Consider the following 24,433-nt stretch of genomic DNA (forward strand, 5'->3'; position numbering starts at 1 on the left):
TTCCATTCAGTAACTGAAGACAGCCAGCCAACTCCAAAGTCCAGAGAGAAATTGCGTTGATGTTCAAATGGTCTTGTTCGCTTTATTCCTTTCTCCTCTTGTAAAGGTTTAAGCCAGTCCTCCTGTTCTTTGACTTTGTTTGGAAGTGGTCCAGGCCTTTTTGTAGATCTTAGTAGCAGAGTATGTAGCAACAGAGTTGGGGACTTCAGTGTTCTGCTTCAGCTCTCAGTGTATGACAATGTGAGTGTTCTCTGTTTCTCCTTTGGGTTTCCTGCCCCTCCCCCCTTTTTTCTTTCTCGTCTGTTTCTTCCTGCAACTGCCTCAAGGGCATTGTATAGCTCACACATTTAAAGAGGGTAAGAGTCTGAGGTATGGGATACGTTTTTCCTGTCAGAACCATAGCCAGTGTCCGGTCTAGAAGGAGTAGAGAGAAGTTGAAGCAACTCCTTCCACCGTCTCTCTGAAACTCTCGCTTTCTCTTTGTCTGCTTTCAGTGAGACAATGGGACTGGGTGGTTGGTCAGATTATCAGCTGTAGAATCTAAAAAAAAACACAGACAAATTGTTGGAATATGTGTGACAGGAAATCCTTCTGGATTTCATTTTTTTCTTTTTGTCTTTGTGTGAATGCTGTGGAAGAAATTGGGATTTCCTATGTGCTTACATTATTCACTAATCAATAGAACTAGTCATTGGATACTAGTTAGTATGTTCTCAGATGAGCTTTCTATTCATACGAGTAGATAGTATTTATGTGTCAGGGTTAATAGATGTTCGTGGTCAGGAGAAAGTACTGGGTAAACGTCCCTTATCATCACTACAAGGAGAGCGCCAACTATGAACTCTCTAGTCTGAGAGTGGTCATGGGAGTTTGGGAGCTGTGAATCTCTTTTTACTATCTGACTGTCACTATCTATGTTTACATTCTTGTGCCCTATAAAAGATGGTCCTCCGGCCTTCAGAGCGGAGAGACATGATTGAGACCTAAGCCTGGTGTTGTGTTGTCATTTATTGTCAGAGGTCTGGTTTTCTCTCCCAAACTTTTTTCATCAATGGGAATCTGGACTTTTACATGTCTGTGGGATTGCATGAAGGGCATTTTAAAATAAACAAATAAGCTTTCTCTGGTTGGTGATTTTTCAGTCACAGGCTGGTGTTTCAGCACTAAACTGAAACACATAAATGTAAACTACAAGTTTAAGAGGCCTCTTTATTGGGAACCTTTTGGTTGACAGTCTGTAACACATCAGGATTTTTGTTATGAATGAGCTAGCCAGATAGCAGAGAAGAACTTTGTGTTGTAAGCTCTGCATGCTTGCATTCTTCAAAGTGTTTTTCATTTCTTCCCTTATCCCCAGTCCCTTCCCGTAAACAAACTTGTGCTCATGATGGGTTCAGGTTCACGAGCTGCCTATTCTGGAGAATCCAATGTTTTTAGCCGTTATACCATTTGGAATGTTGGGTTCATCCAGGCTCCATGCCATGTCCTGCTGAGTTGTTTGATCCTAATCTTCAGGTCTGATTCCATTCATATTACAGGCTGAATCCAAGTGTAAAGGGTCATCGAGTGAATTTGTACAGTGCATTCAGAATGTGTGGAACTTAAAGGCCTATTCTACAATTTGCTTTCAGGAACCTTGGAAATCAATAACAAAAAATATTGAAGCCTTATTACTGGCTATCCATCTTCTCGAATTGACATGGCCCATGACTGAGCTTCTCCATTCATAAGACATGTTATATTCTGTTATCTTTCATGTTGCATTCAGCCTACTATTTTGATCTTTTTTTCCCCCTACTATTTTCTGACATTTTAGCAAAAAGGTAGCACTTTGAATGCGACTTGTAATACACATGAATGAAAATGAATTACTGTACACTTTAAAGATTAGAGCCATTTCGCTTGACAGAAATAGCCGCAAGTGGTTGGGCAACGTCCGCATTGATGCCAGGGAGAACTATTTTGCAATTTAACAGAAACTTTGATGACACAGTGTCTTTGCTCCTTATAACATTCTAATTTCCCTACCCAAATGAACTATGCATTAAATTAAAAAGGAAACAACAGAAAATACAGTCTTCATTTAGTCCTTTATCTTCTTAACCAGCTAACTTGACCAACTTTAACAAGGGATTCCAATGATTTTGTAGGCCTACTTTACAAATTATAGCAGATCATAAGTGTAAAAAAAAAGGCTAACTTCTGGAATCAGGGGACAACAGTCCCGTTATTTAAAGCCAACTGACCATCTGAAACGTATGAAAAAAATATTAATGTTTGCTGACTTGTGTTGATAGGATGTTTCTTAAATACAGTTGCCATGCTATTTAGGCTAAATTACCTACTTCCATGTTAATGCATCTACTAACTTAAAACCAAAGGATAACTATAAAACAAATACAAATCATCAGCATTTATCAAAACATACAATAGTTGGCATGTCAATGTTAAACCTTTCTGTATCATCATCTTTAATGGATTACAAGCATTTTTATAGAAAATGTAATAAATTATTGGTTGCTCAACACAGAAGTCTCCATTTGAAGTTGGCTATTGCACTGGTCTATTAGTAGTGCTCTCATTGATGCGAGGTTTGGGAAAATGTACACACAAGAGGCATATTCTTGAAATGACAAACGTTAAATGATGACATCTGTAAACATGCTACATCTGCAAGTAACACCACCTGCAGCATTATGAAACTATTGTTCTACTATGTGGTGACAGCAACAGGAAATTAATTACAGCAAATGGGATAATCTGTCATCTTTCCTTTAAAAGCAAGAGATAAGCTTCCAGCTGCACACACAGTTACACATCTACACAGGTAAATGCTACTCAATATGATGACAGTAAAACCAATGTTGGATAACAAAAGCATAAAGGTATTCTATAACACTCAGTAACATTTGACCACTGTAAATAACTAAAATAACAATTAATATGGGTCATGTAAAACAGTCAGTAAAAAAGTTCTAACCAAAATGTTTATGTTTCAAGTAGAAATTTGAATACTTTTAATTTATTGTGAATTACGAAGTTATCTACCAGTAAAACAAAACGTATTTTAGGAAAGGCTTTAAGGACAATGAGAAGGGGCAACTCATGCCATGCCTGGAGAAACTCCCTTATACTTCTGATTGGTCAAAAAGTTAAATGTTTGTCCTTTTCATCATTGCTGATATCTAGGCAAATATGGAACACTCCTCTCCCTGATATGGAATCTGGGATTAACATTTTTTTTCCAATTTGAATTGAACATGAGACCTCCATTTGAAACACCTTTGCACTGCAGAGTTCCAATTGGGACCTCTCATATACAAATGTATCCTCGCGCACACGCACACACAGGTGTTCAACAGGACAATACTGGCAGATAGGTGGGGGTTGCTGTTGTGTCTATTTTGCCATAGTCTCAGTAGTTTCCCTGTTTGGTCTCCGTTTTTCGCTTGAGGTGTCACTATATCGCTAGGTCATTCAGATTGGTAGGTAAGGGTATGTTAACAGCAAAAGAACAGAATTTGACCAGGTTAGCTTTTATGTTTCTCAATGAAGTTCTGACCACTCACCTTCCATCTCTTATCTTAAAGCCCATTCCAATGCAGTCAATTTTTGAAGGCCCCGTAGCGGCTGGCTTTGCTGATGAAGTTCTTTAAAAGGTCATGGTCCATGTCAGCAAAGGCCTCGGTCTGTGTAACAGCAGTCAGGTGGTTGACGCAGAACTTGAAGCAAAACTCCTCCAGCTCCTAAAAATGTAGAAGACTGGAAGATCAGTGATGAGGAGTATAGATACAGATAGAGCATTGACATAAAAAGAAAAGCTGGTTCGAAACAGTAGTGTGCATGCAAGTGTGTGTGTGTGTGTGTGTGGGTGGGTGCGCTTACCCGGGCCTCATACTTTACAGCAGCAGAGAACAGGGTTATAGCATTTTCCTCTGAGATCCCTCTCTTTATTGTCTCCTGACAGAGTCTTTTTAGCCTGGTTTCACGGTAGTATGTGGCTAGGTCCAGCAACCCTGAACACATGACCAATAGTAGTGGTTAGTACATTTACATTTAGAAGACGCTTTTATCCAAAGCAACTTACAAGAAAGAGCAAAAGGTGCAATGATCATAAATAATGAGATATCGTGCCCTCATTTATAAAACCAGGATTAAATTTCATGCTACATGCCAAAATTTTGCATTATGTTACAATGCATAAACATACTGTACAGTATAAAGACACTTTCAATTATGAAGCCGTCCTAATACTAAAATTGTGCATACGTGGACACGCTTTGTGATTCCACCTTGTAATACCCAAACATGGTTATATTTTACAGCCAAAGCGAGCCAATTCTGGCCTCATTTGCAGGCATATTAATGGTGATAATCGCACTATTTCCATGAATGTCATCTTGTTTATAAATGAGACCCAAGAACTGGTCAATTATTCATCTGACTGAGCCACACCCCTTGTCGGGCTGACCTATGGCATCCTCTGGTGGCAGGTTGATAGTGTCAGTGTAAAGATACTCTAGGAAGGCGCGGTACACCAAGTAGGAGAACTGGTGGATCTCGATGGACTCCTCATCTGTCTCATTCAGCAGGGCACGGAAATGCTCACATCTGAAATAATAAAAAATAAATGATGGTAGAATGTGAATCTTGCATGTATGACTATGTATATAAATAGCTAAATGGGGAAACAACTTTTCCTCAAGATGCCAACAAGGAAACCAGAAAGTTGAAATTGATAACTATATTATTTTAAGACTGACTCTTTGTTTCCAAGTCCCACAGCAATAATTCAATTAAAGTATACAAGTGGTTTCTCAGGCCACCATGATTCAGAGGTCGGGGGTACCTGATTTTTAGGAGGGCTTTGTGAACATGGATGCATTTTCCATCAACCAAGAATTTTAAGTCGGAGATATCTGGGCTGTCAAACTCCCTTTTCAAGGATTGTGCAACCGTTAGATAGTCATCACCATCTGAAAAGCAGAGGAAGTTGTCAAAACTCACAACACAAGCCAAACTTTTTGTTTTATTGTTGTGACAGCTGTGCACGTATCCTTTTTCATTTTAATAACATAAAGCATTAAAAAAAAAATATATAGAAGATACTTCCTTATGCAGATACTTCCTTAAGTACACAGAATGTATCACACAGACATGTTTGGACAAGTGTTACGAATGTTTTCGTTGCAAAGTTCTCTTGAAATTCCCTAAAACTTCCCTAGGTAGCTTTTGGCAGTCTCAATAATTATCCTGCTACACATCCTCCTTTCCCTCTTACCTACAGTAAGGAGGTGCCACGTGACAGCTGGCGTAGCAAAGCAGGCAAACACATCATCTGTTGTGCCAAAGTGGGTAAGGTGGGGACAGGCTACAGCTTGTCCCCGACACTGACCCCACATAAAGACCTGACCACTCTGGGTCTTAGCTGCAGACGTGTGGCTTGTGTGACAGGCTGCTACTTCTACCATCCTAGCAGAAACAAAATAAAGAGGAACACAGCATCAAAGTGAGAAACATGAAAACAGAAAAAGATGAATGTAAAGAGGTGCAACTTTGTGACACTGACCAATTAAACACGGAATAAACACACTCCACAAATACTTTCAAAAGGCCCAGCATTTTGGCCTGTCCTGTCCAGGACTCACCTCTCCTTGTCCATGTTAATGAGTGTAGGCAGGGATTGGTTACTCTTGTTGCCTGTTCCCAGCTGCCCATAAGAGTTTGCCCCCCAGGCGTAAACAAGTCCCTCATCTGTAAGGGCCAATGTATGTGCATATCCACAGGAAACCTGTAGATTTTGTGAGGGACAGAACTTTTGATCGCATTTATCTCCCTCCCTCCCTCTCTCCCTCTCTCTCTCTCTCTCTCTCTCTCTCTCTCACACACTCTCTCTCTCTCTCTCTCTCTCTCTCTCTCTCTCTCTCACACACTCTCTCTCTCACACACACTCTCTCTCTCTCTCACACACACACTCTCTCTCTCTCACACTCACACACACACCTACACTTACAAACACACACAAACACATTACCTGCACAATGTTAACACCCTGAATGGCAGCAATCCTGCAGGGAGTCTGCTGGTTCCCGTTGTTGCCCAGGCCAAGCTGCCCGTTACAATTATATCCCCAACCGTAGGTCTACAAGCAGTACAAAGAAGTGGCTGTCATTTTCTGCATGAAACCAGCAAGACATATCATAAGGACAGCTTTAGACACTTTATTATTGAGTACTCCACTAAAGTATTAGGGACAATAAAAATAAACAACCGTAAAGCAAAAATGCTTCAAGAAATAATGACATTAAAAGACTACACAATTTTGTGAAAACTTTTTTTTAGTGCCTAAATGTAATAAAAAAATGTAAAGGCTGTAACATTAAACGTGGTAAAGGTAGGGGTCTAAATTCTTTCCAAATGCACTGAAAAAGCATACCTCCCCATTGTCCAGCACAGCCATGGAGCAGAGTTGGCCACAGGCTATGTTGACAACCACTTTGTTCTGCAGACAGCTGCTGACCCGTCTTGGAGTAGGCTGGTTAGCTGTGGAGCCCGAGCCAACTTGGCCCGAGTTGTTGTACCCCCATGCAAACACCTGGGTTTTACAGAAACACTGACTAAAACAACATAAAACTAAATTTGTGGCCTGATGGTTTTTTTCTTTGATGCAGCTATCTGTTGCTGTGGAGAAGATCCTCAATGCTCCTTCTTTGTGCTTATCTGCTTCTCATCACCAGATACACGGTTAAATAATGACATGGTATTTGGAAATATTGTGTCAAACAACCAGCCTACCTCTCCCTCAGTGGTGAGAGCAATGGTATGGTGGGAGCCACAGGCGACCTCAGTCACTCTTTTGCTGAGCAGGTTAGTGGAGACCAGAGCTGGGGTTAGTCCATGGTTGGTGGTCCCATTTCCCAGTTGGCTGTAGCCATTATGGCCCCAAGCATAAACCTCTCCATCTAGGGATCAGCAGGCAAACTAGCACCTCATGTACACATACTGATAACTGTCAAATGTGCAAATAATCCTTCAACCTTAAATTGACTGGATTTACCAGCTGTGGCGATAACCAAATGTGGTCCCGTGCCATAGCTTAATGAAACAATCTTCTTTCCACAGAGGATGTCAATCCTACGAGGTTCAATAGTACTCTGCAGGTCTCCAAGTCCCAAACAACCACTGCAGTTGGTGCCCAGAGCAAATACCTGTAAATAGAAGACAATATTAGTCGGACAGACGTGACAATAATAACTTAATTAGCATCTCTGGTAAATGCTCCCTAAGCAGTCATATTTAGAAGCATTGTAGCATTGTGCTCGTTTAAAACAGAAACAGAACAATACAGCATTATCATGTTTCAAAGCAAGGCTTGTGTATCTAAAACTTAATACATGTTTAAGATACTTTGTGTATCTTAAACAAAAGTAAAGTGAAGATGTAGGCTACAGATAAAAGTAAGGATGTATTTAACACATAAAACATGAAACAAATTAAAACGTAAAGCTTATTGATTGTAAGCCCTAGACATGCACGGAGTCTCGTCATGGATAAAAACAAAGCTTGCACAGGCATTACACACCTAAATATAGCCTCATTCTATCTGCTTATCCCAGCGTTTGTATAACTGTGGAAACCACTCGGTGGGCGGGGTTGAAACTATTAGAAACGTTATCAACCTCCCCATCCCCCAAGTTATACACGATATGGTAACATTACGATCTATACCATTGCTTACATAAATAGTGCATTATATAATGACCACTGCCCCTTGATCCTACCTCATCATTAACAGTTACATATAGCGCTTCATTTGCAGCACTACCAAAAACACAAGCCTGGCGAATGAGACGAAGTTCTTCAGGAGGCAGGAGTGCAAACACTGGCCACTTCCCCACGTCCAGCATACCGGCCTGTTAAATAAAGACGCAAAAGTACAAAAGCACTATTAAATGAATAGACTTGTTAAGATAAGCTAGTTAGCTTATTAAAGTGCATGTCTGCTAGTAGTTGCTACCTGTAAATGTTTATCGTGAACGATGCCGTTGCGGGGGTGACTGAGAACAATTCCTTAACATGTCAAATCAGGTGAGCAGAATGAGCAGAATCAAAAAAGTAGTAATTTTTTTAAGAATGGAGGCGACAACGTCCTACAGTAGCCATCCTCTCAGAGAATTCGGATAGCTAGCTACGCCAATGGCTCTAGCACACGCTAGCTAGGCCAGCTAGGTCGCTGACATACCAGACTGTACGAGATGATTACCGAATGAATAATTCCTTGGCTAACCCAGGGTGACGCTCGTCTGAAACTCGGAGCTGCTGAAACTATACCAGCAGCCAACGCCCCATTATTCCTAAATCTACGTACATCCAATGTGCTTGTGGAATGGAATGGAATTAAACTAACAAACTCTAAATGTGGATAAAAGTTGGTGGTTTACATACCGTAATACTTCACTATACTTTAATGAACCTAGAGTTTAATATTCTGCTGCCAAGCATAGCATTACCTTTAAAGGTAAACTTTATCTCAGAACATCTGGGAGGGACTCTACCATACTGAATTCGCCTTGCAACCACCACCATCCACCACTAAATGTGAGATGTCTACGGGACACACACACTTGTTTTGGTGAACAATCAATGCATGTATTGGAAGGAATTTGTAAATTTAAGGTAGGCTTTTCACATTTCTTGTTGTAAAAAAAAAACTTTCTTATGCACAATACAGCTCTTATATGCCATATGTTAAATGGCTGTTATTGGAGCTCCTTATAGCTTTGTTTCAACCCGAGGAAGTCTTAGAAGTTCAGTTTAGGCAACTATGTAAAAGCCCAGGTACTTTTTTATTATTAATATTCAACTATTATTATTGTACCAATTGGCTTACATTATTTAATTTAACTTGGAAAAACTAAACCTTTTTTTGTGTGTGTAAACCAAAAGTAGTTAACTAAACTGATTTTCCTCATTTGCTACTTTAAGCCCTAAAAATAATGTTTGGATCAAAAATGTGAAACTGTTTTGCAAGGTTCTCTGCATAACTAGTCTACTGTCAGAATGCAATTACTGGTAAAAAAATCTTTAGCATTACAAATGTTTCATAAACTTGTAAAGTTTCTTATATTAGATATCTTCTCCCTTAATATTTCAGAAGGGACTCATCATGAATCTGTCCAGGAACAGTAATTGCTCTATCAGCAATTTCAAACACAATGTCTACCCAGCAACCTACTTGGTCATCTTTATATTGGGACTGATCTTTAACCTCGTCTCCCTGTGGTTTTTTCTGACTGTGTGGAAGACTAACAGGAAGTTTGGTCCTGTCAACTTGTTTATGTTGAATCTCGTACTGTCTGACCTAATGTTGGTGTGCTCCCTGCCATTGAGGGCAGCATACTATCTGATGGAGTCCGACTGGGTCTTTGGAGATACTCTCTGCAGGATCATGTCTTTTTTATTTTATGTCAACATGTACAGCAGCATTTACTTCCTCATGGTACTAAGTGTGGTTCGCTTTTTAGCTATCACCAAACCATACACATTTGCGATGCTTAAGACCAGCCGGAGTGCCTGGATAGTATGCTTGATGATATGGGTGTTAATTTCCTTGGTGTCAATTCCTATGCTTAATGCAGGGACTACCAAAGATCTGGCATCTAATAAAACCAAGTGTCTGGAGCTGAATCCAGATTATAATGCACACAAATTATTCACATTAATTATTGCTAATTATGTTACCATGTTCTTTGGAATCATTTTACCTTTCGCAGTAATCTGCATCTGTAATATATTTGTGGTCTGTAAACTTGTTAAAATCAGGCACATGCAAGGAACAGAAAGACCTAGATTTAGAAAGTCAATTGCCCTAGTAATCACAGTCCTCTGCATTTTTCTGACCTGTTTTTTGCCATACCATGTTGTTCGAACTCTCTTCCTGGAGTCTGAACAAGATATATCTAATAATGGTTATGGAGAGTCCTGCAAATACACGGAACGTGTACGCAAAGCAGCTGTCATCACGCTCTGTCTTGCTGCTGGGAATAGCTGCCTTGATCCACTCATTTACTTTTTTGCAGGGGAAAACTTCAGACAGTTTGTTCTGAAACAAACTTCTGAAAAGGAAATTGAAATACCAAAGTATACTAGAAGGATTCAGCGACAATAACATAATACTTAATGCAATAGTGTGTTTTAATTCACCACATGTATCAAAGTTTGAGAGGAATTTGTTTCAAAAGGTCATTATAACATGTTATCTAACTTTTTTACTGTACTAAATGAGATTACATTTGGTTTGTATAAAGATGTGTGATGTGTCTGTGTTTAATTTCTTTTTTGTGGAAACCTGGGTTTGACCAAATTTGACCTCTGACAAAATAACAAATTAAAGATTAGACAAAAACAATTAGAATATACCTTGAACTCTAAACCTTGAACATTACTAAAATACACAGTTGAACTGTGGATTTTATGCAATAATGCATCTTAGATGAAAATCAGTTTATGACAGGGTTGGTCCTTGATCAACAAAAGAAGAAGAAATGTGGTGCGCTGCATTTTTGTGGACTCTGTGGTTGAAACAACACTGCCTTCAGGTAACACAGAATAACTGGATAAATTATATGATTATGCTTTCCTATGTTGATGTTAGACTCATGTTTTCTTTTGGTTATTTACTTTTAAATTGTATATCCCTTGCACACATTATTATTTGAAATGTTACTGTAAAAAAAACGATTTATGTTATACTTAAGCTAAGGTAAATAACTGTGTCACCCTAAATGGACATGTAATTGTTGAACACTTTCTTTGCATGTTGAATAAAAAAATATTAATAATTGAAAACAACTTTCCATAAATGAATAAACTACACTGCCTGTCATCTATGGCGCAACTTTATCTCTTCTCAGTTTAATACCCCACTACCACCATCTAGTGGTGAAGTAATTAAGTAAATTACAAAAAAAAAACTCAAAGGCTGTAAAAATGTAAACGTCTGCCTATTTTGGTGCAAACCACACAAAAAGAGTGACCTACTCGGGTCTACACCATAGTGTTAACAACCCCCCCCCCCCCCCCCCCCCCCCCCCCCCCCCCCCCCCCCCCCCCCCCCCCCCCCCCCCCCCCCCCCCCCCCCCCCCCCCCCCCCCCCCCCCCCCCCCCCCCCCCCCCCCCCCCATCCCCTTAACATATCGGGTTGGCATTTAGTCATTATAGAGGCTAGGATGAGCCGACTATTGAGTCGTTACTCAATAGTAGCTATTCTTATCTTATTACAAGGCCAGGCTAGTGTAATACTAGCCTAGTGTAACACTAGTGTTTTACGTGTTAAGAATTAGTTCAAATCAATTCGACTCGATAGATTATTCTTCCAGTGAAACTTTTTATTTAACTAGGCTATCACAAATTAGCGTAGTAACTAGTCAACAAATAGATGCGCTAAGGTTAATAAGGAATATTTGAATACAGGAATAGTTATGAATAACTACGTTTTTATTGAAAACGGGAACACACTACGTAAGATAGGGAGCGCACGCGTAGCTGAAACTGGCGTTTCTACAACTTCCCAAATCACCTTGTATAGAAATGTGAACACTGCACACAGGCTTGACAGCGGGAAATTTGCAAACTAACATTTCGATTAGGATATCATATTTCATACACACTTGCTAAACTCAGTGTTAAACTACAGGTACCATAGTGGCCCAGCCATCTAGCTAGCTTCATACATCATGTCACATTTCCACGTCTTGGATGGCTAGCAAGCGTATGACGTTTCATTTTGAGCCCGACCAAGCTAGGCTACAGTAGCTAGCTTTCTTACGTGAACGCTGCACAGCTAATCATTTCAGTTGATGCTGAAGTAAGTTAGGGATCTAGGTATAGTTATCTTACTCGCGTAAGAACATTTAATACGTTGATACGTTTGGAGACAGCCAAGCAAGCTAACTGCAAATTTGGTGAGTTGTTATGTTATTGTTACGCAAGTCTATACGGCTATTTCTAGCTAGCTAGCTAGTTAAATGGGGACGTCTCGAGATAACTATGTATACTCCGGCGTATATCGACTGCTAAGCTAACGAGCAAGGTTGATGTTTTAGTTCATGCTAGGTATATTTAATTACTGTTTGTTTGGTTCTGTTTTCTCAAATTCACATTCATTGCATGAACGCTAGTTAGACTGCGTTGCTCGCAGACAGCCAGCTGGCAAGGTTTGCAAGGTGTCTTGTGTGGCGTGTCATTATCTCTGGAAGTGATCATACGAATATTTGATCGGGGGTGAAACATTGCATTGCAAGGCAATTAAACAATTTCATATTTTGCCTACTTTAATAGTTGTAAGTGCAATACAGACAGTTAATGTACTAAAGCCTAGGCTTGAATATCAACGTCGTAGCCACGACATACTAGCTACTAGTACTAACTGTGACGTCAGTAGTTGGTAAACTAGTGGCTCAATGTAAGCTACGGTGTCAGGTTCAACGTTTCTGAAATGTAGACCTAAAACTTGATATGATCATACTTACCTACGTTTGATAACTAGCTTGTTAGGCTAACTGAAGCAGGGAAGCCTTACTACTAGCTGCCTTGAACTAACTTAGCTAGCTATATTAGCAAGAAGGCCCCGTACACCGGAACACCCAATGGTCATTTGCAGTCTTGAGATGCTTGCTTTTAACCTAGGTTAGGTGGTGGTATGTGTCTTTCAATATGATTTGGATTACATTTTAATTTCTGTGATGGTGTCATGTGTCAACGTATTACACTTATTATAGAATCATTTGAAAGACACTACTTAAGGCACCGACTTCTTTGCGGCATATTCCTTGCAGCAACACAGAATCAGAGCTTCATTATAGGCCATATGCACAAGTGACATTTGCACACGTTTGCTTCCATTCAAATTTTGTCCCTGCAATTTTCTTTTCTCCTAATCATAACCATACCGAAAAACAGATGTCCCCGTTCTCTGTACAGTGGTTTCTCGACTGAGATCTGAGGGGATTTTCAAGATGCAGTCAGAGATGTTTAGTCTTTCATTTGTCAATGGCAAATTTCAAGTGTCATTTAAATAATTAAAGTACATAAATACAAATACTGATTTAATGTGTTCTACTGTAGTTTGTAGACATACTCAAAGTGTGAGGTAATAGGGGCAATGATGTTGCCTGGTAGCAAGTGTTAGTAGTCTTGTGTTTTTATTTCAATAGAGAAGCAATGGAAGTGGGCACCTGAGCTTCATAACTCAGGTGACTCAGTCAAAGACTAATAACTGTAAGGGACTGACACATGCTGCACATCATCTAAAGCCAATCTATGCCAAATACAAGTAAATTATAAGCTAATATTGTGCAATGTTAGATCTGACACATGGCTGCAGTGCTTGGGGTTTCCAGTTCATTGACCACAAGGTAAAGTGACTTACTGAGCTTAAGTAGGGGTGTGGCTTACATAAGCCAGATCACCACTTCGTTTAGGAGCGCATGCGCTGGATAGTAATTAAGTTCAAGGACACGTGCCCTTTTTCTCAAAAGGATTGGGTGATGGAGACTCTGCAAATTGCCATAGCCTTTGTTGTTAGAATGTGTCTGACTGTAGAAATTAGAAGGGATAGGAAGGGAGATTTGCTGTTAACTGAATACTAACTGTTAAGGCAAAACAGTCTTATCCTGCATAGGCCTTTTGCCTCTTCCGCCCATTGTTTCAAACATTTTACCTTAAATAACATGCACAAAATTAAATAAACATTCAACCATAGGGACCATTATGACTGAAATGTCAGACATAAAGTGGATAAGATGATAAACCACTATATATTTTGAGAAAATATTAGTTCCACATCCAAATACAGCAATATTTCTTACTGAAAAACCAAAAATGCCCTTGGTTTAAGCTAGTTCCACAACATCAACATTTAATTCAACCTACACCTATGATCTAATAACAACACTGTGGTCAAATGCCTTGTATTTGGAGATCAATTTGGGAATAATAACTTAAGGGATCAATTTAGTTGAGGCCACCATCCAGACACATGAGGGAGACACAGGCCTTGTCTGCGAATGTGAGCTGCAAATACAAGTGTGTTGAGGCAGCGTGCTTTATGAGGGCCTAAGTCTACAATTTCACCCAAAAATTTGATGCTGTATGAAAAAATACACATATACTTGAAAAGTAGGACAAATGTCTGGTTTAGTTGATAACTTAATGTGTTAAATGAAACATCAGTGTTTCCCCTAGGTTTACAGCTATAAAATACTGCTTGCTTCATCACCAACCGGCTTTTGAGTGGAAGAGATCATGGTTAAGTTATGCTTTGCTTTATAGTGCACTGCTCAAGTTGAAATTGTGTTTCTTTTTCTCACTGTATGTCTATTGTGCCCTGTTGCTCTGACGTTATGAGATCCTGTGCTGATTGTTGTTTTATACCACAGGAGCTTGGAACACCTCTTCAGTGGTGTGAATGAGGGAGACATGGCAGACCACACCCCCCCACTGGAGTCCGGCCAGCTTGTCAGCCCCGAGCTCCCACTTCTGGCATCGCCACCACCCCCTAACATAGTCAACGGAGAAGGCCCCCAGCAGGTACAGATTATGTCATCCTGTATGAAACTGATTCTCCTTTCACACCAACCACAACCCCAAAAAAATATGGTCTGAATAAGTCAATGCCTTTTTTTTAATAATCCTTGGGTTTCAGCGATGGTTAAGGCACGTTACTTTGTGTGTTGATCACATTTGTAAAAAAAGGGTTAATATTTTCAATATGTTATATTTAATCTAGGATATTTAAAAACTCATATAATCGCATGTATATGATTTTGTAGGTGACAAAATCCAGTGGTTCTTTCATGCTATTTATTTACTCACTGTAGTGTTTCATCTTTGACATGTTGAGTAAAGGATATTAGTTGATGTTTCCTGTCATATTGCTTTTGTGTCAGGTCAAGAGTAGGTGGCCTTGACAACCTAGGGTGTTTTCCCTGTCAGTTTGATGGTCGTCAAATGATTTGCGTAAGTGTTTGTGAGAACACTATTGTGACTAATGTTTTGTTGGGGGAAAAAGGTCAGGTTTAGTTTTATGATATTTATGAATGTAGGAATTGGTGTTCTTTTTACACAGTCCTTCGATTTTAAGAGACACAAATTAAAATGACCGGAGACAGTTTGACAACACATGTCAATTGAAATGCTTGGGATATGTCCAGCAGTAGACACAGCTGAAGTCACAGAAAGCACATCATTTATGCCTGATATTTCATGATATTTTGTAATGTGTGCCATTTCATTGTTAATTTTCCAGTTGCGCATCCCAATATGGTCATTCGGCCAAGATCACATCCTTGTGGTCCAAAGACAATCAAAAATCAAAAAAAAATATTTGTGGCGAGTTCGAGCTGGGCCTTAAAATAAAAGTTGCTCAAGGAAGGTGCTTTTTTATGTTGGCTAATGTAGCAAAGGTGAATACCTTATTGTATGAAGACTGTTTAGTTAACTGTGCCGGCAATGACATTTTCACACCAAAAAATTGCTTGTTTAGTTACATTTCACACCACGACCAAATTCAGTGTGAAAAACAATTCAGATGTGGGCAGCAACTTTTTCATGGCACATATTGTCTTGTGTCTGTGGAGGTATGAATATAATGACAGCTGGGGAATGAAGGAAAGGCGCCTGACCTGACAGTGCGATACAAAGTTGTGGTGACAGCAAAGACAATCCACAGCAATGGCTGACCTCTCTGTCTCTGACCTTTAACAGGAGGAGAAACGGGAAAGAACACTGCAGTCTGTGCTTGTCCTCCCCGCCTCTTAGTCGTGGTTTGAAATGAATGCACTGTTGGACCAATTAGTCTGGGTCAGAGAGAAGGCCAGAGGAGCAGTACTGTCCATGAATCATAACCTGTGACAGTATTCTTTTCTTGAGAATACTCACTCTGGTATGATTTACTATTACTATCCAAGTAATACACCATTCCTTATTTCTGCAATTAGGGTTGATTAGTCTGTTGTTTATCAATACCTTACTAAAGCCTCAGAGTAGAGGCTGACTGATAAATTCATCAGCAGATTTAACAGAGCAATATTGTGCCTAAACAGATGTAGCCTATTTATATTTGTATTTAGTTGAGGTCTACAAATTATAGAACCATAAAATAGAATGAAAAGCAAAAACAGTATTTTAACATGAAGTTACAGCTTGGCATGCTTCTGAAAAAAATATGGGCCTAGCGTTCATTACATTAAACATGAACTTAGAGCCACAGGTGTGTACTGTTTAGAGAGAGAATGCAGGGAGCTTATATTAGAGGAACAGCTCTGTCCCTCTGACGTCCAGTGGTAGCTTTGTGTGTCATACTCAGACGCAGGAGGTGGGGCCTCTGTCTTTCCCTAGTTACCATACAGAGATTGGGTTGCATGTTTCTCTCCAATCAGACCCTGAGTCAGCCAGTGGAGTGGAGGGGATGAGGGTGAGGCCTCCGCTTCCCAGAATGTCAAGACAGAGTGAGGAAGTGGACAAAGTGGATGCCTCATCGGAGCTAAGGGATCATCCGTGGGTGTGCTTATTTGTACCTGTCTGTATCTGAGCAGAGCACTTGTGTTAAGGCCAGTCCACTTGCCCCATTCATAAAAGTTCTATACAGCATATGAATCATTTATTTCTCTGTCAGGTTATGACAGCGTATGTTTCCATTTAAATGTATATTTGTTATCACTGTACGGGGATGCAAATTACATGCAGCCAAGTATTATATTTACTTTATTGTACATAATGTCAAACACTCTCCCTCAGTAACTTAAGGGAACCTGGAAAATATATTTTGAAGATAATGCACTCAACTCACATTGAGTAATACCCACAAAATGTTAAAAAAAATTGTCACTGTCAAAGGACTTTGTTTTTGAAAAAAGTTTTAATCTAGTGGAGGTAGCCCAGTTTTTCGGGGCATGAACACAAACAGCTGCGCGACATGACGATTCTGCTGACCCCAGGTATAAATGTGAAATCCTTATTCTTGCAGCCTCTAATCTTCCAAGTGCTGTACAATAGATATTTGTATAAATAACGAGATTTAAATAAAAACGTACCAGCTAGGTTGTGTCATCTTAGACATCACCACACTTGTTTGGTTTATATTCAAATAGACAACTCAAATAAGGACGCTAGCCTAATAGCTGGCTACACATAGCTTCCAACTACTTTGTCAACGTCCAAACAGGGATTTCATGTCATGCTTGCAGAACTTTGCCAAGTATGGAAGCAAAAAGGGTGACCTGTTTTTAATTTTGAATTCACCTCTTTCAGTTAGAAATATGAATTTATTTCAATGTCAAATTTCTTTTTGGATCTGAATTTCACCATTCGAATTTGAGCTGCCTGAATTTTGTTCTATGAATTTCTGAAACTTGAATTTTTTTATCTGAATTTATTTTTACACTGACATAAATTCAAATTTAAAATTTAAAGAGGTGATTTCAAAAGCAACACATTTGGTGGTGTTGACATTTCAATATTAAATATTCAATGCTTTTTAAAATGCAAAACATTGTCACTGATTTGCTTCCATGGCTATTTACAGACGAGTCCTTCGCACGTTCCGTTGTAATCAGAGAAAGAACGCGAGCGCTACAATATATATTTTTTGCCATGTTAAACAGTAACAATTAAAATAATAATAAACAAATGTTTTATTGTGGCGGGCCGCCACAAGTAAATCAATGTATGGAAAACACTGTTATGGTGCACCTATGCACTTACGTACAGATGCTGAATGACATTCATTTATTTCGTCCAACTCACAACACCTGCGTTTCCAGTGTGAACAACTCCTTGAGTGGGAAGGCATATTAAGTTACTGAGCCTGATCAGTCCAGATCAAGCAGACTTAAGCCCTTATGCAACGTGTATTGTCAATAGTCATTCCATTGAAGTGATGTTAGAGCTATCCCATACTGGAAGCCTGTAACATTGGGCAGTTGGTATCTAGTGTCTGTTATTTTTTGTCTTCATGGCTTGGCAAGATATGTGTTCCGGTCTTGTTTATACGGCTGAATATTCATTAACCCCGAAGCTGTAGTGACTTGAGGTTACAAAACAGAAAGAGCAAGCAGTCTAGTTTTTTTTCTCTTGAAAAGGATGATTGTGATGTGAAGGATGACAATTAACATAGTAAGCATATAAAAAATAACCTGAGACACTGGCAGGCCTTACTACAATGTGAGTGCCTGTATGATTGTGTATCTATTTATATGATTGTTAAAGCTCTTAAATACTGGCATCCAATCAATCCATGTAAATGTATGAAGTGATGTAAGTGTTGCCAGATGTTTACAGGAAACTGGTAAATTATTTTGTTCTCATCAGTATTGACTGTGATGTATTCTAAAGGTCGTGGAGGGTGGTTTATCAAATAACTCTAAATTACCTTTTTGCACATGTCATCTTCATTTGGGAGGCTGCGTTATTTCCTGACTGGTTCCGCTGTTGGTAGATACTTCCCCACGTCACTAGGCTCCCGTTTCCTGCCCTTCCAGCAGCTATTCCACATCAACGCACGGTAAACAATTAAGAGGAACAAATAGTGAGAAACCTGAACCCTGTGTCACCAACCAGGGAGAAACATTAGCGTTAACAGCGGATGGTTGAGGATAATGTAAACAACAGAATTAGATACTCAGTAACAGCTTGTGCTAATCACCACAGATATTCTTCTTTTAATGGAATAAAAATAATTGTAAGCGACAGCGAAATTTGAACAAGATTTTGTTCATCTTATTATCAATGTGCTGTGCTCTCAGGCCTAGATGGCTCCTAGGAGGAGGAGGCCAGGATTGCTGTGGCACCTTGGGGCTTGGACTGTATTACAGTAGTGTGATCCAGAAGCTGACATTTCTTTGACTGTTTTCTCTTGTTTTGAGACACGTTTTGAGAGAAATTAGATCTGACTGGGGTGTTCTTTGGCTGTAACCTGATGGCTGCCTGAGGTCATTTGTTTTTGTTAGGAAACACTCTTTCATGGTTTGCGTATGATAAAAATAATGCTAAAAGACAGAGACAGTAAACTGCAGTATAATACAAATATTATTGAGTTCCCATTTCTGCCTGTAAGATGATTCATAATACAGTGTTTCATTTCAAGGTTTGTGGTCTTAAAGGCACAGAGGTGGGGTTCTTTCAATAGTTTCCCTACCACCTGTAAGTGACTACTTCTGCAACTAATGCTCTCCTTTAAATAAGTGAATTGGGACAAATGTTATAGAAAGCCTAGCATACTGACCTATTGTCTGTTTGTCTATGCAACAGCAGTCTTTTCTTACATGGACTGGTTGGTGGTCTTTAAGACAAGCAGATGGGCGAGACTCGAGGCTTGTCGCAAGCATCGGAGCTCATCTATTGAACTCCCCCACCACCTCATCTCCTCTTACATCGATCACAGTATTAATAGAAGGTGTACAGCGTGTCGCTCTGTGAATAAGAGAGATGGGGAAGGAGAAGAGAGAAAAAAAGGTGGGAGGGAGTATAGCGTAGTCGTTTATGTCAGCCTGTGAAGCAGTGTGGGTTGTTCGGTTCCCTCACACCATTGTTGTCGGCATGAAAAAGACAGAACAAAGGACTCCCCTCATAAGTTGTGACACCCTGTTGATTTGACTAGCTGTCTTTGTAAAACGCAGCAATTTCAGCACCCGGAAAGGATGCGATTGAAATGACCTAGATGATGAAAAAAAAAAAAAACGTTGATATGCATGCAGACACAGGATGGAATAGGAGATGCTAGAGACGGAAGCCGTTTTCCGCTTGAATCTCTCCTATCTTGTGTTTGGCCTCCAGGGCTGGGTACATCCTCCCCCCTCACCATAGAGCAGCCGCTGTCGATAAGCTGTCTTCCTCTTTCACTAACGCTGCGGTGCGGACATCGCCGTGGCGTATTTGTTGAAGGGGTTGCCGTGGAGACTGGCGGCAGTGAGGCAGCACTGGAGCCAGCAGAGAGACAGCAAAGAGGGAGAGAGGGAGCTGCATGCTGCAGAGAGCACCACTGTGGAGCAGACCAGGCTGAGCCGGACTGTGCAAACATGGGCTTCTCACCACGCATCCTGTGAAAACTACCCACAGCCAGCTCAGAGACCTAGCTTCATCCGCCCATTCAACCCACGGCTGCCCCAGCCCTTCTCTGGCAGTCCCTTCCTGGGCTTTGTGCGTGGGGTCAGTGGAACTGGAGGGAGTACAGCTCCAGTTGGGCCCGATGTGCTAGCATCGCAGGTCAGGTGGTATCCAATGAAGGCTGGGTGAAGTGCTGGAGGGTCTCTTAGACCCTGGAGCATTGCGGGTCGTTCTTTTCTCCGTCTGTGTGAATAGCGACGCCTGAATGAGAACGAGCGATGCGGGCAACAGTAAGTAGCAGTCAGCTGTATGAGGAGAGCATTGTTTTTGATGTTTTGGTTTGTGAAAAGATGTTTTTGTTTTCGATTGAGACTGAGATCTGAGTTGTTAGAGGAAGATGTAATCTGCTAATAAAAAATAATTGTATTTTTCAGTGTAGGGTGATGGACAGCAAAGGCACATGCGTGCACACACCAGTTGGGAGCGCCTTGACTTTGATTCAATTAGACATCCCTTGGCCACCCCCTCCTAGCGTACTCTTACACTCACACAGTGCTACACTCTCTCTGATGCTTGTGTGGGTGTGTGTGCGAACATGTGTGAGTGTTTGCATTAGTGTGTGTGTGTGTGTGTGTGTGTGTGTGTGTGTGTGTGTGTGTGTGTGTGTGTGTGTGTGTGTGTGTGTGTGTGTGTGTGTGTGTGTGTGTGTGTGTGGCAGTCAAAGGGATCCTCCGTCTCTCGGCAGAGCTTTTGAATGGGAGCCATGTCGGAGATGGAGGTGCTGCGGATGGCTGTGCTGGGAGAGAGCCAGAGCCCTTTGCCGTGGGAGTGTAGGTTCTATGACAGCAGCTTCCACAAGAGTGAGGTAACCCGCTCCCCTGGAGCTACTAAAGACTGACTGCAAACACCATTTTAGGTTAGATAGGATTAAATGGACGGGAGGATTCGTTGTAAATTGTCAGTTTAGACTAGCAATTCTAATGAGCCAACTCTTAGTAAGAAATGTGAAGATGACATGAATTATGATTTTCTCTTTAGAATTGTGGTTGGTTTAGTTGTGAAGGAGTGTATAATCTGAGGGAGTGCCATATGGGTGGTTTTTGTTTGTTGACTGTTGCAGCAGTAATGTTTTTTCCTCTGACATACCACTGTTTAGTAGTCTGTTTAGTCATGTAAAAGTGGCTTTATGGATAGTGTTGCTCTGCTGTCTTCCCAATGTTCCCCTTATGCTTGTGAATAATGCAAATTCTGCTCTTGAGCAGTAGCTTTAAAGCTACTGGACAGTTTGTACAATTGTGTGTGATTGCAAAATGGGTAAATTGAATGTAGACTATAGGTACCCCAGGGTTTTTGAGTTTAATGTAATGAATACCAGCACATGCCCTCACAATAATCTTTATCCCATTTTTATGTAAGGATTTGGTCATACAAACATAGTCATACAAATCTTTGTATTTCTGGATTAATAATGGCCAATATTCATACACAGGAAAACATAAAATGTGGGTAAAATATTGCACTGATGATCAACTGTAGTCTTGTTAATATTGATTAACCCTTTTGACTACGCCTTCATAGGTGGTTGGACCTAACCTCATTTAGGTCCTTAGTCTCAAAAAGAAAAAAGGGAGGGGGGAATTGAAATCCCTTAACACATCAGGTGTGTGGTAGTGGTTGGCTATGTTATGATGCAAGCTAATGCTCCAATGCTGACTGAAAGTAATATCCGCAAACAAAGCACATGTCCTCTCTTCAGTTAGCATCATTGCTGAAGTGACGTCTTGTAGACGTCAGACAGAATCAATTTCTCGTCTTTTCTCTCAGAACTGATGACGGTTCCTGTGTTAGCCTAGCTTATGTTTCAAATGTACTAAAGACAGCACCTGTCATTTTTTCCCTTCACATTCGGAGGGTTATGTGCCAGAGAAATGATTGATCTTATCTGGTGAATCAAACTCTAAATGAGGTGAAACTGAAGGTTTGTGTTCCTCCCCAGACGTGGAAACAATTGATGCCATGAAGCAGCAATACCTGCTGTAGCCAAACATACAAGTCTGGGTTGAGTTATGGGTTTATAGTCTCAGACTCACCAGTGTTAGACCTTACTGAAGTACTTGTCTGGAAGACACACTAAATATACAGTCAATGTTCATTATAGAATGATGTTGGATATTATGCTCTATTGGAGGAAAAAAGATACAAAAATAAAGTCTGTTTTTAAAAGAAAAGTTGTATTACAGGCCAGTAGACCTTTCTAGATGTTTTTTCTAGATTTTCTGGAGTGGTCTCTCCTGTGTGTGGTTGATTTGTCACTTCTTGCTTTCACAGGTAATCCTGGTGCAGGTAAACGCTGGTGAGGCCTTCACTATTCGACGAGAGGATGGTCAGTTTCAGTGTATCACAGGTAAGAAACCAAGTACCTAATTTTCTCATCTAGTCCAGGTTTGAAAGTAATAAAGTGCTTCTTATTAACCATTTAGTGCACATTGGAATATTATGTGGCATTTTGGTTAATATGTAGCTCGTCTTTAGACCCAACAGCCAAATCAAGTCAATTTTAGTCAGTGTCAATGCTGATTAATGTGACTTGGCAGGTTTCTGTGATTGTTTCATTTGATTATTGAATAAGTCATGGACTGAAACGGTATAATCATGTCAAATCACTGTTTGCTTTAATTGCTTTGTGCGCAACAGATAGGCAGTGTTTGAGTGAGAAATTACTCACGGTTATTTGAACTTGCCAGTTCTGTTGTGTCTGATGACATGGACTTTGTGACTGTAGAAAAGACACTTTATGATATTTGTCCCAGTTGTGGGACAGTGAATATAAAATATTAAAATAAACAGCTGTCTCAAGTATTGATTTGGATTTGCTTAGTATGGTGACCCCAAGCATTATACCACAGTAACCTAGAGTGATAACTGATAAGTGTATCAGTGATAGATCTGTTGGGTCCATCTATCTAGATGCATGTCCAGGCTACTAAATTCACTTTTTGCCATGGCTTGTTGTTTGTTAGACAGACTGTAAATAACGATTATTTCAGAAAAGTATTATTTTTATAAAAATAGGTAAATGAATGTTTGATTACTAACATTTACTTATTTAAAATACATTATTATATGTTTTTGTATTTCTATTGTCAACAGTATTTTTGAAAGTCTGAGGTGACATTTCTTACTCATTCTCACTCATAACTCCACAGTCATAGCTAAGCCCCCCATGATTAACAGAGTGATTTGTCTCTAATGGGGGGGCGGGGGGCAGGCTACAGTCCCTCTATAAGCTTAAAAACATAGAAGCAAGAAGCACTGACCAGTGTGTGGCTTCTGCTAACTGGCCTGTCACAGGGTGCACTCGTCTCCTAGTGACGTGAGGAGAAGGATGACTCACCGCATTGGTGCAGGAAGCGAGGGAGAATTGTGTGTGTATAATATTTTATATGCGTGTGTGTGTGAGCACATCTGCGTGTGTGTGTGTACACTTAACCTTTCACCCTAGATTGTCCCTGTGGCACTATGTTTTACAGTTAACAAACCAGGAGGAATTGGTTTATGCCATCTATAATAGCAATTTTTCTATTTGATTCCAGATTTATTTGTGTATTCATTCATGTATTTTTAGCCTTCGCATGTGTGTAATTGCTATGTGTTTGTGCCTGACTGCATGACAGGCTGCTTAATTTGAATCAACAGTTTTATTAAAAATATATTTTTGGCAAAAGACTTCAGCAGGAAAGCTAATCAAAATGCCCATTTAGCATCCTGCTGCTTGCTATCTCTTAGACACATGGGTGCTTTGCGTGCCAGGAATAGAGTGGAAATGCCTCCCCAGCTACCTTGGTCACGCTCTCGACCCTCAGGACCGCCAATGTCCCTCTCACACCCTCCCCCTCTTCCTCACGCCCCCACTTCTGGCTGCCAGCTCCAGTTCTGACTCTCCTTGGCACCTTTTAGGGGGAGGTTAAGGATACCTAAGAGGGTGAGTGATATCTGATAAGCCTAGAGACTGATGCAGCAACTCCGCATCAGGACCATTGGGCTGATTAGATCCACTTCTTTATCTGACTCATTCCATCGGGGATTCACGTCACTTTGGATGATTCACTCTCTGTTTATTGGCTGAGAGCAGCTTTTAGTATCTGGGATGCGGTCTCAACTTGGCTTATTGAATGTGATAGAGATGTTCTTACAAAGCCAAGCAAGTGAAATTGCAGTGAAGTGATGTGCATCTGTTCTGAATAGCCGCTACAGTAGATTACAGTATGCCCTTGTACTACAGGACAGCCTTTGGTATATGTTCTCCATGCCCTGCCCAAGCCAGTCTGCA

General features: G+C 40.3%; 3 protein-coding genes across 8 annotated transcripts in view; 2 read left to right on the plus strand and 1 right to left on the minus strand.

The window, feature by feature from the left end:
- Positions 1 to 453: 453 nt before the first annotated feature.
- Positions 454 to 8,258, minus strand: rcbtb2 (regulator of chromosome condensation (RCC1) and BTB (POZ) domain containing protein 2). 4 transcript variants are annotated; one of them, XM_047035882.1, is made up of 13 exons: positions 8,018 to 8,255; positions 7,782 to 7,913; positions 7,058 to 7,208; positions 6,796 to 6,962; positions 6,437 to 6,595; positions 6,035 to 6,142; positions 5,649 to 5,791; positions 5,282 to 5,472; positions 4,850 to 4,976; positions 4,472 to 4,611; positions 3,886 to 4,016; positions 3,570 to 3,746; positions 454 to 540 (listed from the first exon to the last, which is right to left on the minus strand). In XM_047035882.1, the coding sequence occupies exons 2-12, from the start codon at positions 7,905 to 7,907 to the stop codon at positions 3,606 to 3,608; spliced, it is 1,584 nt and encodes a 527-aa protein (XP_046891838.1). In that variant the 5' UTR covers positions 7,908 to 7,913; positions 8,018 to 8,255; the 3' UTR covers positions 454 to 540; positions 3,570 to 3,605. The 4 variants fall into 4 exon arrangements, 3 of the variants coding, with proteins under 3 accessions (XP_046891838.1, XP_046891839.1, XP_046891837.1); XM_047035883.1 differs by lacking the exon at positions 454 to 540 and adding an exon at positions 2,455 to 3,468; XR_006957189.1 differs by lacking the exon at positions 454 to 540 and having other exon boundaries at positions 2,455 to 3,746; positions 4,456 to 4,611; positions 8,018 to 8,258.
- Positions 8,259 to 8,336: 78 nt separating this feature from the next.
- Positions 8,337 to 10,885, plus strand: cysltr2b (cysteinyl leukotriene receptor 2b). The gene is made up of 2 exons (XM_047035887.1): positions 8,337 to 8,676; positions 9,155 to 10,885. Exons 1-2 carry the CDS (start codon positions 8,644 to 8,646, stop codon positions 10,166 to 10,168), a joined length of 1,047 nt encoding a protein of 348 aa, XP_046891843.1. The 5' UTR covers positions 8,337 to 8,643; the 3' UTR covers positions 10,169 to 10,885.
- A 705-nt stretch (positions 10,886 to 11,590) lies between these two features.
- Positions 11,591 to 24,433, plus strand: part of fndc3a (fibronectin type III domain containing 3A) — a 30,122-nt gene continuing 17,279 nt past the window's right edge. The window contains exons 1-3 of one of the 3 annotated variants that reach the window (XM_047035878.1): positions 11,591 to 11,963; positions 14,439 to 14,589; positions 22,432 to 22,507. In XM_047035878.1, the coding sequence (XP_046891834.1) occupies positions 14,479 to 14,589; positions 22,432 to 22,507 (187 nt within the window). In that variant the 5' untranslated portion in view covers positions 11,591 to 11,963; positions 14,439 to 14,478. Of the gene's footprint in view, positions 11,964 to 14,438; positions 14,590 to 19,742; positions 20,394 to 20,824; positions 20,969 to 22,431; positions 22,508 to 24,433 lie in introns of those variants that run through there. The other 2 variants (XM_047035880.1, XM_047035879.1) reach the window with 2 other exon arrangements.

Source organism: Hypomesus transpacificus, chromosome 15 (genome assembly GCF_021917145.1).
Source record: "Hypomesus transpacificus isolate Combined female chromosome 15, fHypTra1, whole genome shotgun sequence".
NCBI classification, from domain to species: domain Eukaryota; kingdom Metazoa; phylum Chordata; class Actinopteri; order Osmeriformes; family Osmeridae; genus Hypomesus; species Hypomesus transpacificus.

Excerpts from the sequence above, each read along its gene's own strand:
- cysltr2b (XM_047035887.1), top strand. The coding sequence starts at position 8,644 with ATGCATGTATTGGAAGGAATTTGTAAATTTAAG. Across the intron at positions 8,677-9,154 it reads AAGGAATTTGTAAATTTAAG|AAGGGACTCATCATGAATCT; the intron begins GTAGGCTTTTCA and ends TTAATATTTCAG.
- rcbtb2 (XM_047035882.1), bottom strand. The coding sequence starts at position 7,907 with ATGCTGGACGTGGGGAAGTGGCCAGTGTTTGCACTCCTGCCTCCTGAA. Across the intron at positions 5,792-6,034 it reads AGGGTGTTAACATTGTGCAG|GTTTCCTGTGGATATGCACA; the intron begins GTAATGTGTTTG and ends CAAAATCTACAG. Across the intron at positions 4,612-4,849 it reads AAAGCCCTCCTAAAAATCAG|ATGTGAGCATTTCCGTGCCC; the intron begins GTACCCCCGACC and ends TTATTATTTCAG.